This window comes from Macaca mulatta, chromosome 11 (assembly GCF_049350105.2).
Source record: "Macaca mulatta isolate MMU2019108-1 chromosome 11, T2T-MMU8v2.0, whole genome shotgun sequence".
In the NCBI taxonomy this organism is placed as follows: Eukaryota; Metazoa; Chordata; class Mammalia; order Primates; family Cercopithecidae; genus Macaca; species Macaca mulatta.
The window spans coordinates 56618599-56636083 of record NC_133416.1 but is presented as its reverse complement, the minus strand read 5'-3'; the positions used below and the strand labels follow the sequence as shown (position 1 = coordinate 56636083).

Here is a 17485-nt window from a genome sequence, read left to right as displayed (position 1 = left end):
TGCAACCTCCACCTCCCGCGTTCAAGTGATTCTCCTGCCTCGGCCTCCTGAGTAGCTGGGATTACAGACGCCTGCCACCATACCCAGCTAATTTTTGTATTTTTAGTAGAGATGGGGTTTCACCAGGTTGGCCAGCTGGTCTTGAACTCCTGACCTCAAGTGATCCACCTGCCTCGGCCTCCCGAAGTGCTGGGATTACAGGCATGAGAAACCGTGCCCAGCCCATTAAGAAAATTAAAAGACAAGCCATGGAATGGGAGAATATACTTGCAAAGCATGTACCTGATACAGAACTTGTATTCAGAATATACAAAGAACTCTCAGAATTCAATAATAAGACTCCAAAATTTTCAAACGGATCAAGATTGAACAGACATTTCACCAAAAAAATACATAAATGGCTAAAAATCACATGAAAAGATGGTCAACATCATTTCATTAGGGAAGTACAAATCAAAACCACAATGAGATACCATTATACATCTATTAAGATAGCTATAATAAAAAAAAAAGACTGACCATACCGAGTGTTGGTGAGGATATGGAAAATATGAAATCCTGATACATTGCTGGTGGGATTGTAAAACTGTATATCGCCACCTTGGAAAACAGTCTTGAAGTTTCTTACAAAGTTAAAGAAGTCCACTCCTAAGTATCTCCACAAAAGAAATGCAAACATATGTCCACATAAAGACTTGTAAGCAAATGTACATAACTGACAATCATTTATAACAGCACAAACTACAATCCAAAATGAATAGCAACTGGTAAATGGATAAATGTGTTATAACAATACTACTCAGTAGTAAAAAGGGGCAAACTACTGACACATTCAACAATATGGAACAATCTTAAAAACATTACACTAAGTGAAAAGAAGCCAGACATAAAAACTATATTGCACTAATATTTGTATATGAAATTTCTAGAAAACACAAAAATAAAGTGACAGAAGATCAATGTTTGCTTGTGGCTGGGGTAGGGAGCAGGAATTGATCACAAACAAGAGAATACTGGGGGATAAGGAAAAGAAGGTTTTGTTTTTGTTTTCTTAAGAGACATGGTCCCGCTCTGTCACCCAAGCTAGAGTGTAGTGATCACAGCTCACTGCAGCCTCAAATTCCTGGGCTCAAGTAATCTTCCCACCTCAGCCTCCCAAATAGCTGGGACTATAACAGGCATGTGCCGCTATAATTGGTTATTTTTTTTATTTTTTGTAGAAACAGAGTCTTTTTTTTTTTTTGAGATGGAGTTTTGCTCTTGTTGCCCAGGCTGGAGGGTGATCTCGGCTCACCGCAACCTCCACCTCCCGGTTCAAGCGATTCCCCTGCCTTAGCCTCCTGAGTAGCTGGGATTACAGGCATGTGCCACTACACCCAACTAATTTTTTTTTTTTTTTTTAAGCAGAGATGGGGTTTCTCCATGTTGGTCAGGCTAGACTGGAACTCCCAAACTCAGGTGATCCGTCCGCCTTGGCCTCCCAAAGTGCTGGGATTACAGGCGTGAGCCACCATGCCCGGTTAAGACAGAGTCTTACTATGTTGTCCAGGCTGATCTCGAACTTCTGGCTTCAAGTCATTCTCCTGCCTCAGCCTCCCTAAGTGCTGAGATTATAGGTTTTAGCTACCATACCCAGTCAGAAAGTGTTTTAAAACAAGATTTTGGTGATGGTGCACAACTCCATAAATTTACTAAAAATAATCAAATTATACACTTGGGCACATTTTAAGGTATTTAAATTACACCTCAATAAAACTGTTTTTAAAAGGGCTGAGATGTTGCCACACTGTCAAATCACTATCAAAGAGTTCTTAAACACACTTCATTTCTATATACTTCTCCAGTTCACAGACAGGAATAGGGTCTACAGACCACACTCTTAAGAAGCACAGCTCTGACTTCCGCTAGATATTGGCTAATAGGCTTGGAGTAATCAATAGTTTTAACTGAAACTGACTTAATTTAATTTAAGCTGTTAAAGTTTAACTCCACTAAGTATTTCATTAAATAAGGAATTTACAAGTATTACTGACAAAAGGAAAATATGAAAACATGGTCTATTGCTGAATAAAAGCATAACTCATTATAAAATAAGAGTCTACAAATGAAATACCACCAAGAACAATGACTACCATAGACCCTTTTTTTTTTTTTGAGATGGAGTCTCGCTCTGTCACCCAGGCTAGAGTGCAGTGGTGTGATCTCAGCTCACTGCAACCTCCGCCTCCTGGGTTCAGGGGATTCTCCTGCCTTAGCCTCCCGAGTAGCTGGGACTACAGGCGTGTGCCACCACGCCCAGCTAATTTTTTTATTTTTAGTAGAGATGGGGTTTCACCATCTTGGCCAGGCTGGTCTCGAACTCCTGACCTTGTGATCCACCTACCTTGGCCTCCCAAAGTGCTGGAATTACAGACGTGAGCCACCGCACCTGGCCGACCCTTCTTTTTAATGTAGTATAATCAAGTAGATAAAGTCAGTATATTTACAGATTAGACTACTAAAACCCAAAGCAATGAAACTTTAAACATATAAATGAATAAATGGAATATTGTAATATTATATATTTCATGGGACCAAATATCAGACATGCAAACGAATTACATGAATAGATTTGTTTCAGAGAAAGTCCCAACAACATGTAAGCTTTACTTTGTTTCCAATTAAGTGTAAATCTAGGCTAAGTTCAACCAAAACTGGTAAGCACTTAGTGTCTATGTTATAGTCTAAAATTTAAATTCATTTTATAGTAATATTTAAATTCATTTTATAGTAATTAGATACCAGTTACAAAAAGCAACTGATGGGGACAGGAGGCAAAGAAATTCTAGGCAGAAAAGGGTGGGTCACCGGTGAAAACCCCACCCTCAAGCCAAAATGCCTGAAACCTCGGCCCAAAGTGAGAACTTATATCCCTGTTTTCCTGTTTGAATGTTTTCCTAAACCACCCATGGCCCTGCCTTGCCCCATTCTGTGCCTATAAAGACCCCAGACTCAGCCAGCAGAGAGAACCAGCTGGACGTCAGGATGTTGGAGAGAAGCGGGTTGACTTTAGAGGGACAGCTTGATGGTGTAACTTTGGAGAAAAATTTAGCTGGAGACAGCTGGACTTCAGGGAAAGATTACCTACCCCCACCCCACCAGCCCCTTTTCAGCTCCCCTTCCTGCTAAAAGCCACTTTCATCAGCAATAAAATCTCCTGCATTTACCATCCTTCAATTCATTCGTGTGACCTCATTTTTCCTGGATGCCAGACAAGAGCTCAGGAGCCACAAGTGCTGATACAAAAGGCTGTCACACTGGCCCTTTGCCCTTGCTGGCAGAGGGCACCCACCCCACACAACGGGGCAAAGGGCCCACTGAGCTGTTAACACTTAAGCCGTCCACAGATGGCAGAGCGAAAAGAACACTATAACATGCCCTCTGGAGCCTTGGGAGTCACAGGCACCCCACAGCCTGGACGCTGCCACAGCAGCCAGCTGGTTGCAGCACTTAAGCCCTCCAGTTCCTGCCTTGTTCACCCACACTCTCCTTCCCATGAGGAGTTGAGAGAGGCAGGCTGAGCAAAGGAGAGACTCCTGCAAAGGGGTCAGGGAAATATCCTGCTTCACGATGATACTTTTTTTACAGCTCTGGCAAAACACAGACATGAAATAAAGACTCTCTCATTTTAAAAAGGTCAAAGCAATTTGCTGAAGTTAACTTTTTTTAGGAAAAATTAAATGCTCAACTTTTCCAGAACCTATTTTTACTATACTATTTCTCATTTGCAGGGCAAAAACAGATGCTCAATGTTTCAAGCATAACTGGGAAAAAAACAAACTGAATTATAACAACTAAGAAAAAACAAACTTGGGTTATAAAAAAAAAACTTTTCCGTTGGTAAATTTCATTCCACTGAACAGTTCAGCTTTAGTAATCTAAGCATTCCCTAGAGCTCAGATTCTTCCTATAGATTTACTACACAATGAAACTACAACTTTCGAAACCACAAATCTGGTTTATTTACTTTCTTATGAGGTTTTTGAATTACCAAGTCAAAATCAGCTTTAAAAGCATTTTCTTCATATTTAACATGTGAGACCTGGATCTATGAAGCTTTGTTTTGAATTAAAGAACATTAACTTTGAACTGGAAATTAAATTGAATGAGGGGAAAATGCCAGGATATCTATGATCATTCTTTTAATCAATGCATACCAGTTACGTACAATAGTTCTAGTGCTATTGTTCACTTTGTCCCTTTAAATTTTTGCAGCTTTCTAGAAAAGTAGAAAAAGGTTTTGCAGAATCTTTGTTGTCCTTCCCTCCATTATAACTACCCTTCTATTTCCTGACTCTTTGCACCCTGTATTTCACTTTAGATAAGAAGCTAGAGGAACAATCCTGGAAGGAAAGCTAAAGAAGGAAACAAAAACCAGAAGCATTTACTCTTGCTCCACTGCCTTTCTCTAGAAAAATGTCAACTCAAACAACATAGAACATCCTGCAACAAGCTAGCCCTCTTACCACATCTCCGTAATATATGTTCAGTATTCAAAAATGCATCTTCAAGATAGTAAGTATATCACAATTTGATAAGTTTGTGTGAGTAGAAAAGCTATTGTTATATGAATTAATTCTCAGACTGGTAATACACAAAGCTGTAATCTAATATCCATATATACTTGTAAAACCATTCAAAACACATTAGGACAGTTTTTAAATATACAGCTATAAATGGGGATCATTACAACTATGCTTTTAACAATTTATGCCCACATGTATCTTACCCTTCTGGCTCTGTTTCCTGGACATTGCTGTTTCTTCAATCTCAAAAAATATACAAGAAAAGTATCCTTTTGCCTTGTCTGAATTTTGAGTGTAGGTATCTCTGATTTAAAAGTGGGCAATGGAAGTGTGTAGTTGGAAGCAAAAAATACGAAATCCTGCTGTTGGAAATTCTGCTCACTAGCTGTCAATTTCCTTTCCTTTTCTTGTATCGACTTCTTATCAGGAAGTATCATTGCAGATATTCATGTCTTCTTTTCCAGGGAGATTCTGGAGGGAAAAACACACACATATACTATTACAGTAATGACTATCTGTACAAAATTTCTGAGATATCCACAAGGTTTCTTTTGTATTTCTCTGTACAAAACTAGTTTTAAGTAATATAGAAACAATGTAGCTGCTGAAAAGCAGAATTTTTCTTAAGAAAACTTAATCTTAGAATCAGATTATCCCCTTAGTTTAGAAAGTATGTTCTCTTAGTCTTCTTATCTTTTGTATCCATCTGAAATATCCCCATCTCTGCTTCGCAAACTAAAATGTTACCTCTTACCACTCCCCAAGATCTTTCTTTTTTTTTTTTGAGATGAAGTCTTGCTCTGTCGCCAGGCTGGAGTACAGTGGCGTGATCTTGTCTCACTGCAACCTCTGCCTCCCAGGTTCAAGTGATTCTCCTGCCTCAGCCTCCCGAGTAGCTGGGACTACAGGCGTGCGACACCACGCCCAGCTAATTTTTGTATTTTTAGTAGAGACGGGGTTTCACCATATTGATCAGGATGGTCTCTTATCTCTTCACCTCGTGATCCATCTGCTTTGGCCTCCCAGAGTTCTGGGATTATAGGCACGAGCCATCTGATCTTCCCATCCAAATCAAGGGTCTATTCTCTTCCTCTAGAATTTCTTTTTGTTTTGTTTTTTGTTTGAGACGGAGTTTCGCTCTTGTTGCCCAGGCTGGAGTGCAATGGTGTGATCTCGGCTCACTGCAACCTCCGCCTCCCGGGTTCAAGCGATTCTCCTGCCTCAGCGTCCTGAGTAGCTGGGATTACAGGCACCCACCACCACACCTGGCTAATTTTTTGTATTTTTTTTTTTTTTTTTTTTTTTAGTAGAGATGATGTTTCACCATATTAGCTAGGCTGGTCTCTTGACCAGGCTGGTCTCAAGCTCCTGACCTCGTGATCTGCCTGCCTTGGCCTCTGAAAGTGCTGGGATTACAGGTGTGACCCTAGAATTTCTTTTCTTTTTTTTTTTTTTTTTTTGAGACGGAGTCTCGCTCTGTCACCCAGGCTGGAATGCAGTGGCCGGATCTCAGCTCACTGTAAGCTCCGCCTCCCAGGTTTACGCCATTCTCCTGCCTCAGCCTCCCGAGTAGCTGGGACTATAGGTGCCCACCAGCTCGCCCAGCTAGTTTTTTGTATTTTTTTAGTAGAGACGGGGTTTCACCGTGTTAGCCAGGATGGTCTCGATCTCCTGACCTCATGATCTGCCCGTCTCGGCCTCCCAAAGTGCTGGGATTACAGGCTTGAGCCACCCCGCCCGGCCTAGAATTTCTTATATCTAACCTCTTCTCAGGTTTCCCAGCTCAAATACAGCTGTAAAAAATATATGGGGGTGGGATGTGAAATGTTGAGAAACACACTCACCGTACAAACCCAAAGAATGGACTTAGAGGCTCGAAAAACAGCAAATGTGAGACTTTTTAATAATGGTCTAGCCAGGTACAGTGGCTCATGCCTGTAAGCCCAGCACTTTGGGAGGCTGAGGCAGGCAGATCACCTGAGGTTGGGAGTGCAAGACCAGCCTGACCAACATGGAGAAACCCCGTGTCTACCAAAAATACAAAATTAGCTGGGCGTAGTGGTACATGCCTGTAATCCCAGCTACTCAGGAGGCTGAGGCAGGAGAATCTCTTGAACCCAGGAGGCGGACGTTGTGGTGAGCCAAGATCGCGCCATTGCACTCCAGCCTGGGCGACAAGAGCGAAACTCCATCTCAAAAAAATAAATAAGTAAATAATAATAATAATGGTCTTGCAAGATCAGGTGTTAGGTGGGCAAGCACACTGGGACAGTCACAACAGGTAATTTATCTCTTAGCGTACAAGTCCCTCCGCCAGTTCCTCAGTGGTTAAGTACTGTGGGGTGACAATCTTCCCAGACGTTGCCAAAGTTTATTATCCCCCTTATAAGGTTATACCCCATTCCCTTCCCCTCTTAAGTTTTGATTTCTCAATAACGAAACTTTCTTCCCTTTTATGGGCGGATCCCTCCTCAACATTCGCTTCACTTAGTGTGACCTCCTAGGCGCATGAGCTGTGTGGTTTGTTACATTTGCAGGCCAGCTGCCAGTACTTAGATTTATCATGCCTTGAAAACAAACCATTTAAAATGTTTTTTCACATGAAAGGAGGGAAGTGCAAAGGAATTTTAACATGGAAAACTGAAACATCAAAATGAGATTAGTCCATACTGCAGGAAGCTCCTTTAAATTACAAACATACAAATGTTGTTTTTCTATATTAGTAAACATTTTAAATATACATGCCCAAGATTCCTGGGTAAAAAAAACCATAAGTTCCTGCCAGCAGAGATGAGCTAACAATTAAAATAAATAAATAAATAAATAAATAAATAAAGAGATGGAACCTGCAACCTCCACCTCTCGGGTTCAAGTGATTCTCCTGCCTCAGCCTCCTGAGTAGGTGGGATTATAGGCATCCGCCACCACGCCCAGCTAATTTTTGTATTTTTAGTAGAGATGGGGGCTCACCATGTTGGCCAGGCTGGCCTTGAACTCCTGACCTCAAGTGATCTGCCCGCCTCAGCCTCCCAAAGTGCTAGGATTACAGGCGTGAGCCACTGCGCATGGCCAATTTTTTTTTTTTTTTCTCTAGAGACAGAGTCATGCTCTTGTTGCCCAGGCTAGAGTGCAATGGTGCCATCTTGGCTCACTGCAACCTTCGCCTCCTGGGTTCAAGCGAATCCTGTCTCAGCCTCCCAACGAGCTGGGACTACAGGCACCTGCCACCATACCCGACTACTTTTTGTATTTTTAGTAGAGACAGGGTTTCGCCATGTTGGCCAGGCTGGTCCTGAAGTCCTGACCTCCAGTAATCCATCTGCCTCGGCCTCCTAAAGTGTGAGATTACAGGCATGAGCCATCATGTCTAGCTGAAATTTTTTTTTTTTTTTTGAGACGGAGTCTCGCTCTTTGGCCCAGGCTAGACTGCAGTGGCGCGATCTCGGCTCACTGCAAGCTTCACCTAAGGGTTCACGCCATCCTCCTGCCTCAGCCTCCTGAGTAGCTGGGACTACAGGTGCCCGCCACTGCGCCCGGCTAATTTTTTGTATTTTTAGTAGAGATGGGGTTTCACCGTGTTAGCCAGGATGGTTTCGATCTCCTGACCTCGTGATCCACCTGCCTTGGCCTCCCAAAGTGCTGGGATTACAGGCATAAGCCACTGAGCCCGGACGAAAAATAATAATTTTTTAAAGCATAGGATGATAGAACTCTTATACCTGGACACCTGACTGGAAAAACGTTTACAAAATGAAATGCAAGAAGGAAAGGAGAGTACGCTTATAAGAAATATTTTCCAATTTGAAAAGAGGAGACTGAAGAGTCAAGAGGCAATTCTGTGAAAGTTTTAAAAATATTTCATCAAGATTAAGAACTTCTACAAACCACAGTGGGACCTCAGGAAAAGCAGTGTGAGTATTTGAAACTTACCATCTTCCAGAACACTGAGCCAAGTTGAGAGAACCAGCCAAAGCCTACGGAAATACATGGAATATACCCCTGGATATAGCACACTTAAAAAGATTTTAGAAAAAAGAACAGAACTCAGATCTGCCAAAAATAACTGAACCCTTCAGTGGCAAGCTTCTCAACAGCACATGTCCTCAGGTTAAAGAGGATGAGGCCAGGCATGGTGGCCCACGCCTGTAATCCCAGCACTTTGGGAGGCCGAAGCAGGTGGATCACCTGAGGTAGACCAGTCTGACCAACATGGTGAAACCCCACCTCTACTAAAAACACAAAATTAGCTGGGCATGGTGGTGCATGCCTGTAATCCCAGCTACTCGGGAGGCTGAAGAAGGAGAATTGCTTGGACCTGGGAGGTGGAGGTTGCAGTGAGCCAAGATCACACCACTGCATTCCAGCCTGGGCAACAAGAGCAAAACTCCATGTCAAAAAAAGAAAAGAAAAAGAAAAAGAAAAATGAAAAGAGGATGAAAGCAACAATCGACAACTAACCATAGTGGATGAGCAGGGGTGCGTGAGATAGGTCCCAAAGAAGACTAGAAACATATCAAGGATATTTCATCTATACTCTGTAGCTACAAACAAAAAGGTGTAAACAGAGCTATCCACATGTAACATGAAGAAGATAAACAAAAATGACATAGCAACTATCAAACCTACTATAAAAAAAGAGAAATACAATGAGAGAAGAAATTTCCATGCAACAGATGAAGAACCCAATCTGGAAAACAATATAAGCCCTCAAACCAAAAGTAGGTTCCTCCTTGAATACTTATTTGAATATTTCAAATGAGAATGTGAATTCAAGTTGAATTTAAAAAAAAACTATAGGTCGGGAGCAAGATGGCCAAATAGGAACAGCTCCAGCCTCCAGCTCCCAGAGTGAGCGACACAGAAGATGGGTGATTTCTGCATTTTCAACTGAGGTACCGGGTTCATCTCACTGGGAAGTGCTGGACAATTGGTGCTGGTCAGCTTGTGCAGCCCGACCAGCGAGAGCTGAAGCAGGGCGAGGCATCGCCTCACCTGGGAAGTACAAAGGGGAAGGGAATCCCTTTTCCTAGCCAAGTGAAACTGAGACACACAACACCTGGAAAATCGGGTAACTCCCACCCTAATACTGTGCTTTACCAAGAGTCATAGCAAACGGCACACCAGGAGATTATATCCCACACCTGGCCCAGAGGGTTCCATGCCCACGGAGCGTCCCTCATTGCTAGCACAGCAGTCTGAGATCTAACTGCAAGGCGGCAGCGAGGCTGGGGGAGGGGTGCCCGCCATTGCTGAGGCTTCAGTAGGTAAACAAAGCCGCGCAGAAGCTCGAACTGGGTGGAGCCCACCACAGCTCAGGGAGGCCTGCCTGTCTCTGTAGACTCTACCTCTGGGGACAGGGCATAGTTAACAAAAAGCAGCAGAAACCTCTGCAGATGTTAATGACTCTGCCTGACAGCTTTGAAGAGAGCAGTGGATCTCCCAGCATGGAGGTTGAGATCTGAGAACGGACAGACTGCCTGCTCAAGTGGGTCCCTGACCCCTGAGTAGCTTAACTGGGAGACATCCTCCACTAGGTGCAGACTGACACCTCACACCTCACATGGCGGGGTACACCCCTGAGACGAAGCTTCCAGAGCAAGAATCAGACAGCAGCACTCGCTGTTTAGCAATATTTTATCTTCTGCAGCCTCTGCTGCTGATACCCAGGCAAACAGGGTCTGGAGTGGACCTCAAGCAATCTCCAACAGACCTACAGCTGAGGGTCCTGACTGTTAGAAGGAAAACTAACAAACAGAAAGGACACCCACACCAAAATCCCATCAGTACGTCACCAGTATCAAAGACCAAAGGCAGATAAAACCACAAAGATGGGGAAAAAGCAGGGCAGAAAAGCTGGAAATTCAAAAAATCAGAGCGCACCTCCCCCTCCAAAGGAAGGCAGCTCATCACCAGCAACGGATCAAAGCTGGATGGAGAATGACTTTGACGAGTTGAGAGGAGAAGGCTTCAGTCGATCAAACTTCTCAGAGCTAAAGGAGGAACTACATACCCAACGCAAAGAAACTAAAAATCTTGAAAAAAGAATGGAAGAATGGATAACTAGAATAATCAATGCAGAGAAGGCCATAAACGAACTGACAGAGATAAAAACCATGACACAAGAAATATGTGACAAATGCACAAGCTTCCGACTCAATCAACTGGAAGAAAGAGTATCACTGATTGAAGATCAAATGAATGAAATGAAGCGAGAAGTCTAGAGAAAAAAAAGGAAAAAGAAATGAACAGGCTGGGCGCGGTGGCTCAAGCCTGTAATCCCAGCACTTTGGGAGGCCGAGACGGGCAGATCACGAGGTCAGGAGATCGAGACCATCCTGGCTAACACAGTGAAACCCCGTCTCTACAAAAATACAAAAAAAAAACTAGCCGGGCGAGGTGGCAGGCGCCTGTAGTCCCAGCTACTCGGGAGGCTGAGGCAGGAGAATGGCGTAAACCTGGGAGGCGGAGCTTGCAGTGAGCCGAGATCGCGCCACTGCACTCCAACCTGGGCGACAGAGCGAGACTCCGTCTCAAAAAAAAAAAGACATGAACAAAGCCTCCAAGAAATATGGGATTATGTGAAAAGACCAAATCTACATCTGATTGGTGTGCCTGAGAGTGAGGAGGAAAATGGAACCAAGTTGGAAAACACTCTTCAGGATATCATCCAGGAGAACTTCCCCAACCTAGTAAGGCAGGCCAACATTCAAATTCAGGAAATACAAAGAACGCCACAAAGATACTCCTTGAGAAGAGCAACTCCAAGACACGTAATTGTCAGATTCACTAAAGTTGAAATGAAGGAAAAAATGTTAAGGGCAGCCAGAGAGAAAGGTCGGGTTACCCACAAAGGGAAGCCCATCAGACTAACAGCAGATCTCTTGGCAGAAACTCTACAAGCCAGAAGAGAGTGGGGGCCAATATTCAACATTCTTAAACAAAAGAATTTTCAACCCAGAATTTCATATCCAGCCAAACTAAGTTTCATCAATGAAGGAGAAACAAAATCCTTTACAGACAAGCAAATGCTTAGAGATTTTGTCACCACCAGGCCTGCCCTACAAGAGATCCTGAAGGAAGCACTAAACATGGAAAGGAACAACCGGTACCAGCCATTGCAAAAACATGCCAAAATGTAAAGACCATCGATGCTAGGAAGAAACTGCATCAACTAACGAGCAAAATAACCAGCTAATATCACAATGACAGGATCAAGTTCACACATAACAATATTAACCTTAAATGTAAATGGACTAAATGGTCCAATTAAAAGACACAGACTGGCAAACTGGATAAAGAGTCAAGACCCATCAGTTTGCTGTATTCAGGAGACCCATCTCACATGCAGAGACACACATAGGCTCGAAATACAGGGATGGAGGAAGATCTACCAAGCAAATGGAGAACAAAAATAAGCAGGGGTTGCAATACTAGTCTCTGATAAAACAGACTTTAAACCATCAAAGATCAAAAGAGACAAAGAAGGCCATTACATAGTGGTAAAGGAATCAATTCAACAGGAAGAGCTAACTATCCTAAATGTATATGCACCCAATACAGGAGCACCCAGATTCATAAAGCAAGTCCTTAGAGACTTACAAAGAGACTTAGACTCCCATACAATAATAATGGGAGACTTCAACACCCCACTGTCAACATTAGACAGATCAACGAGACAGAACGTTAACAAGGATATCCAGGAATTGAACTCAACTCTGCACCAAGCGGACCTAATAGACATCTACAGAAGTCTCCATCCCAAATCAACAGAATATACATTCTTCTCAGCACCACATTGCACTTATTCCAAAATTGACCACATAGTTGGAAGTAAAGCACTCCTCAGCAAATGTAAAAGAACAGAAGGTATAACAAACTGTCTCTCAGACCACAGTGCAATCAAACTAGAACTCAGGACTAAGAAACTCAATCAAAACCGCTCAACTACATGGAAACTGAACAACCTGATCCTGAATGACTACTAGGTACATAACGAAATGAAGGCAGAAATAAAGATGTTCTTTGAAACCAATGAGAACAAAGATACAACTTACCAGAATCTCTGGGACACATTTAAAGCAGTGTGTAGAGGGAAATTTATAGCACTAAATGCCCACAAGAGAAAGCAGGAAAGATCTAAAATTGACACTCTAACATCGCAATTAAAAGAACTAGAGAAGCAAGAGCAAACACATTCAAAAGCTAGCAGAAGGCAAAAAATAACTAAGATCAGAGCAGAACTGAAGGAGATAGAGACACAAAAAACCCTCCAAAAAATCAATGAATCCAGGAGCTGGTTTTTTGAAAAGATCAACAAAATTGATAGACCACTAGCAAGACTAATAAAGAAGAAAAGAGAGAAGAATCAAATAGACACAATAAAAAATGATGAAGGGGATATTACCACCGACCCCACAGAAATACAAACTACCATCAGAGAATACTATAAACACCTCTACGCAAATAAACTAGAAAACCTAGAAGAAATGGATAATTTCCTGGACACTTACACTCTCCCAAGAATAAACCAGGAAGAAGTGGAATCCCTGAATAGACCAATAGCAGGCTCTGAAATTGAGGCAATCATTAATAGCCTACCAACCAAAAAAAGTCCAGGACCAGACGGATTCACAGCTGAATTCTACCACAAGTACAAGGAGGAGCTGGTACCATTCCTTCTGAAACTATTCCAATCAATAGAAAAAGAGGGAATCCTCCCTAACTCATTTCATGAGGCCAACATCATCCTGATACCAAAGCCTGGCAGAGACACAACAAAAAAAGAGAATTTTAGACCAATATCCCTGATGAACATCGATGCAAAAATCCTCAGTAAAATACTGGCAAGCCGAATCCAGCAGCACATCAAAAAGCTTATCCACCATGATCAAATGGGCTTCATCCCTGGGATGCAAGGCTGGTTCAACATATGCAAATCAATAAACGTAATCCAGCATATAAGCAGAACCAAAGACAAAAACCACATGATTATCTCAATAGATGCAGAAAAGGCCTTTGACAAAATTCAACCTTTCATGCTAAAAACTCTCAATAAATTCGGTATTGATGGAATGTATCTCAAAATAATAAGCGCTATTTATGACAAACCCACAGCCAATATCATACTGAATGGGCAAAAACTGGAAGCATTTCCTTTGAAAACTGGCACAAGACAGGGATGCCCTCTCTCACCACTCCTATTCAACATAGTGTTGGAAGTTCTGGCTAGGGCAATCAGGCAAGAGAAAGAAATAAAGGGTATTCAGTTAGGAAAAGAAGTCAAATTGTCCCTGTTTGCAGATGACATGATTGTATATTTAGAAAACCCCATTGTCTCAGCCCAAAATCTCCTTAAGCTGATAAGCAACTTCAGCAAAGTCTCAGGATACAAAATTAATGTGCAAAAATCACAAGCATTCTTATACACCAGTAACAAACAGAGAGCCAAATCATGAATGAACTTCCATTCACAATTGCTTCAAAGAGAATAAAATACCTAGGAATCCAACTTACAAGGGATGTAAAGCACCTCTTCAAGGAGAACTACAAACCACTGCTCAGTGAAATAAAAGAGGACACAAACAAATTGAAGAACATACCATGTTCATGGATAGGAAGAATCAATATTGTGAAAATGGCCATACTGCCCAAGGTAATTTATAGATTCAATGCCATCCCCATCAAGCTACCAATGACTTTCTTCACAGAATTGGAAAAAACTGCTTTAAAGTTCATATGGAACTACAAAAGAGCCCACATTGCCAAGACAATCCTAAGTCAAAAGAACAAAGCTGGAGGCATCACGCTACCTGACTTCAAACTATACTACAAGGCTACAGTAACCAAAACAGCATGGAACTGGTACCAAAACAGAGATATAGACCAATGGAACAGAACAGAGCCCTCAGAAACAATACCACACATCTACAGCCATCTGATCTTTGACAAACCTGAGAAAAACAAGAAATGGGGAAAGGATTCCCTATTTAATAAATGGTGCTGGGAAAATTGGCTAGCCGTGAGTAGAAAGCTGAAACTGGATCCTTTCCTTACTCCTTATATGAAAATTAATTCAAGATGGATGAGAGACTTAAATGTTAGACCTAAAACCATAAAAACCCTAGAAGAAAACCTAGGGAATACCATTCAGGACATAGGCATGGGCAAGGACTTCACGTCTAAAACATCAAAAGCAATGGCAACAAAAGCCAAAATTGACAAATGGGATCTAATTAAACTAAAGAGCTTCTGCACAGCAAAAGAAACTACCATCAGAGTGAACAGGCAACCTACAGAATGGGAGAAAATTTTTGCAATCTACTCATCTGACAAAGGGCTAATATCCACAACCTACAAAGAACTCAAACAAATTTACGAGAAAAAAACAAACAACCCCATCAAAAAGTGGGCAAAGGATATGAACAGACATTTCTCAAAAGAAGATATGCATACAGCCCACAGACACGTGAAAAAATGCTCATCATCACTGGTCATCAGAGAAATGCAAATCAAAACCACAATGAGATACCATCTCACACCAGTTAGAATGGCAATCATTAAAAAGTCAGGAAACAACAGGTGCTGGTGAGGATGTGGAGAAATAGGAACACTTGGCCGGACTCGGTGGCTCACGCCTGTAATCCCAGCACTTTGGGAGGCCGAGGCGGGCGGATCACGAGGTCAGGAGATCGAGACCATCCTGGCTAACACGGTGAAACCCCGTCTCTACTAAAAATACAAAAAATTAGCCGGGCACGGTGGCGGGCTCCTGTAGTCCCAGCTACTCGGGAGGCTGAGGCAGGAGAATGGTGTGAACCCGGGAGGCGGAGCTTGCAGTGAGCCGAGATCCCGCCACTGCACTCCAGCCTGGGCGACAGAGCGAGGCTCCGTCTCAAAAAAAAAAAAAGAAATAGGAACACTTTTACACTGTTGGTGGGATTGTAAACTGGTTCAACCATTGTGGAAAACAATATGGCGATTCCTCAAGGATCTAGAACTAGAAATACCATATGACCCAGCCATCCCATTACTGGGTATATACCCAAAGGATTATAAATCATGCTGTTATAAAGACACATGCACATGTATGTTTATTGCACTATTCACAATAGCAAAGACTTGGAATCAACCCAAATGTCCATCAGTGACAGACTGGATTAAGAAAATGTGGCACAGCTGGGCGCAGTGGCTCAAGCCTGTAATCCCAGCACTTTGGGAGGCCGAGATGGGCGGATCACGAGGTCAGGAGATCGAGACCATCCTGGCTAACCCGGTGAAACCCCGTCTCTACTTAAAAATACCAAAAAAAAAAAAAAAAAACTAGCCGGGCGAGGTGGCAGGCGCCTGTAGTCCCAGCCACTCGGGAGGCTGAGGCAGGAGAATGGCGTGAACCCGGGAGGCGGAGCTTGCAGTGAGCTGAGATCCTGAGATCCAGCCACTGCACTCCAGCCTGGGCGACAGAGCGAGACTCCGTCTCAAAAAAAAAAAAAAAAAAAAAAAAAAAAGAAAGGGGGAAGAAAATGTGGCATATATACACCATGGAATACTATGCAGCCATAAAAAAGGATGAATTCATGTCCTTTGTAGGGACACGGATGCAGCTGGAAACCACCATTCTCAGCAAACTATCACAAGAACAGAAAACCAAACACCACATGTTCTCACTCATAGGTGGGAACTGAACAATGAGATCACCTGGACTCTGGAAGGGGAGCATCACACACCGGGGCCTATTATGGGGAGGGGGCTCGGGGGAGGGATGGCATCGGGAGTTATACCTGATGTAAATGATGAGTTGATGGGTGCTGACGAGTTGATGGGTGCAGCACACCAACATGGCACAAGTATACATATGTAACAAACCTGCACGTTGTGCACATGTGCCCTAGAACTTAAAGTATAAAAATAAAAAAAAACTATAAAATAAACGATAAAAATAGAAGAAAAATAAATCTGATTGCAAAGTTAAAGAAAAACTGGAAAAAATTATGGATCCAATAAGTCAGAAATAGCAAGAAACAGAATAGACACAGATGAAAATAGAATGAATGGAATGAAACAAACCCTTCAGAAGAAAAAAACAGAGAAAAGCAATTATAATAGAACATTAGGGAACAAAAAATGATCCAATCTAAGAATAACTGGAATCAATACAAGGACTTAGAAATTATAGGACTTGGCCAGGCGCAGTGGCTCACGCCTGTAATCCTAGCACTTTGGGAGGCCAGGGTTGGCGGATCACGAGGTCAGGAGATTGAGATCATCCTGGCTAACATGGTGAAACCCGTCTCTACTAAAAATACAAAAAATTATCCGGGCGTGGTGGCACGTGCCTGCAGTCCCAGTTACTCGGGAAGCTGAGGCAGGAGAATCGCTTGAACCCGGGAGGTGGAGGTTGCAGTGAGCTGAGATTACACTACTGCACTCCAGCCAGGTGACAGAGCAAGACTTCATCTCAAAAAAAAAAAAAAAAAAAAAAAAATTATGGGACTCAATAAAGGGAACAGAAAAATCATTTACAGATAATAAACAGGAAATTTCCCTTTCAGTAAAGACCTGAATCTGTTCATTCCCTACCACCTCCAATCCATCAGAAGAATCCCATCTGTTCCACCTTTAAAATACATCCAGAGTTGAACCACTTCTCACCACCTCCACTGCTACTACCCTTGTCGAAATCATGAGAATCTCTCATCCTGAGTCTTCTATTCTGCCATTCTCACTTCTATTTCACTATGGCTGCTATTAAAATTATAAGACAGCATATGTCCCAATTCTGCTGCTGAAAGCTCTCGGGAAGCTCCCCATTTCATTTAAAATAAAAGCCAGTCCTTACAGTGGCCTAAGCGGTCTTGTCTGTTCTGATGTCCTTCCTTTACCTTTACTCCACTGGAGCCACACTGGAGCCTCTTTATCATCCC

General features: G+C 42.5%; 1 protein-coding gene across 7 annotated transcripts in view; it reads right to left on the bottom strand.

Annotated features, from left to right (window-relative positions):
• SPATS2 (spermatogenesis associated serine rich 2) overlaps window positions 1-17485 on the bottom strand; it is a 169383-nt gene that overhangs the window by 73945 nt on the left and 77953 nt on the right. For all 7 annotated transcript variants that reach the window (XM_015151655.3, XM_077954127.1, XM_077954129.1 and 4 more), the window contains one exon: window positions 4769-5036. In XM_015151655.3, coding sequence (XP_015007141.1) covers window positions 4769-4793 — 25 coding nt within the window. In that variant the 5' untranslated portion in view covers window positions 4794-5036. The remainder of the gene's footprint in view (window positions 1-4768; window positions 5037-17485) is intronic.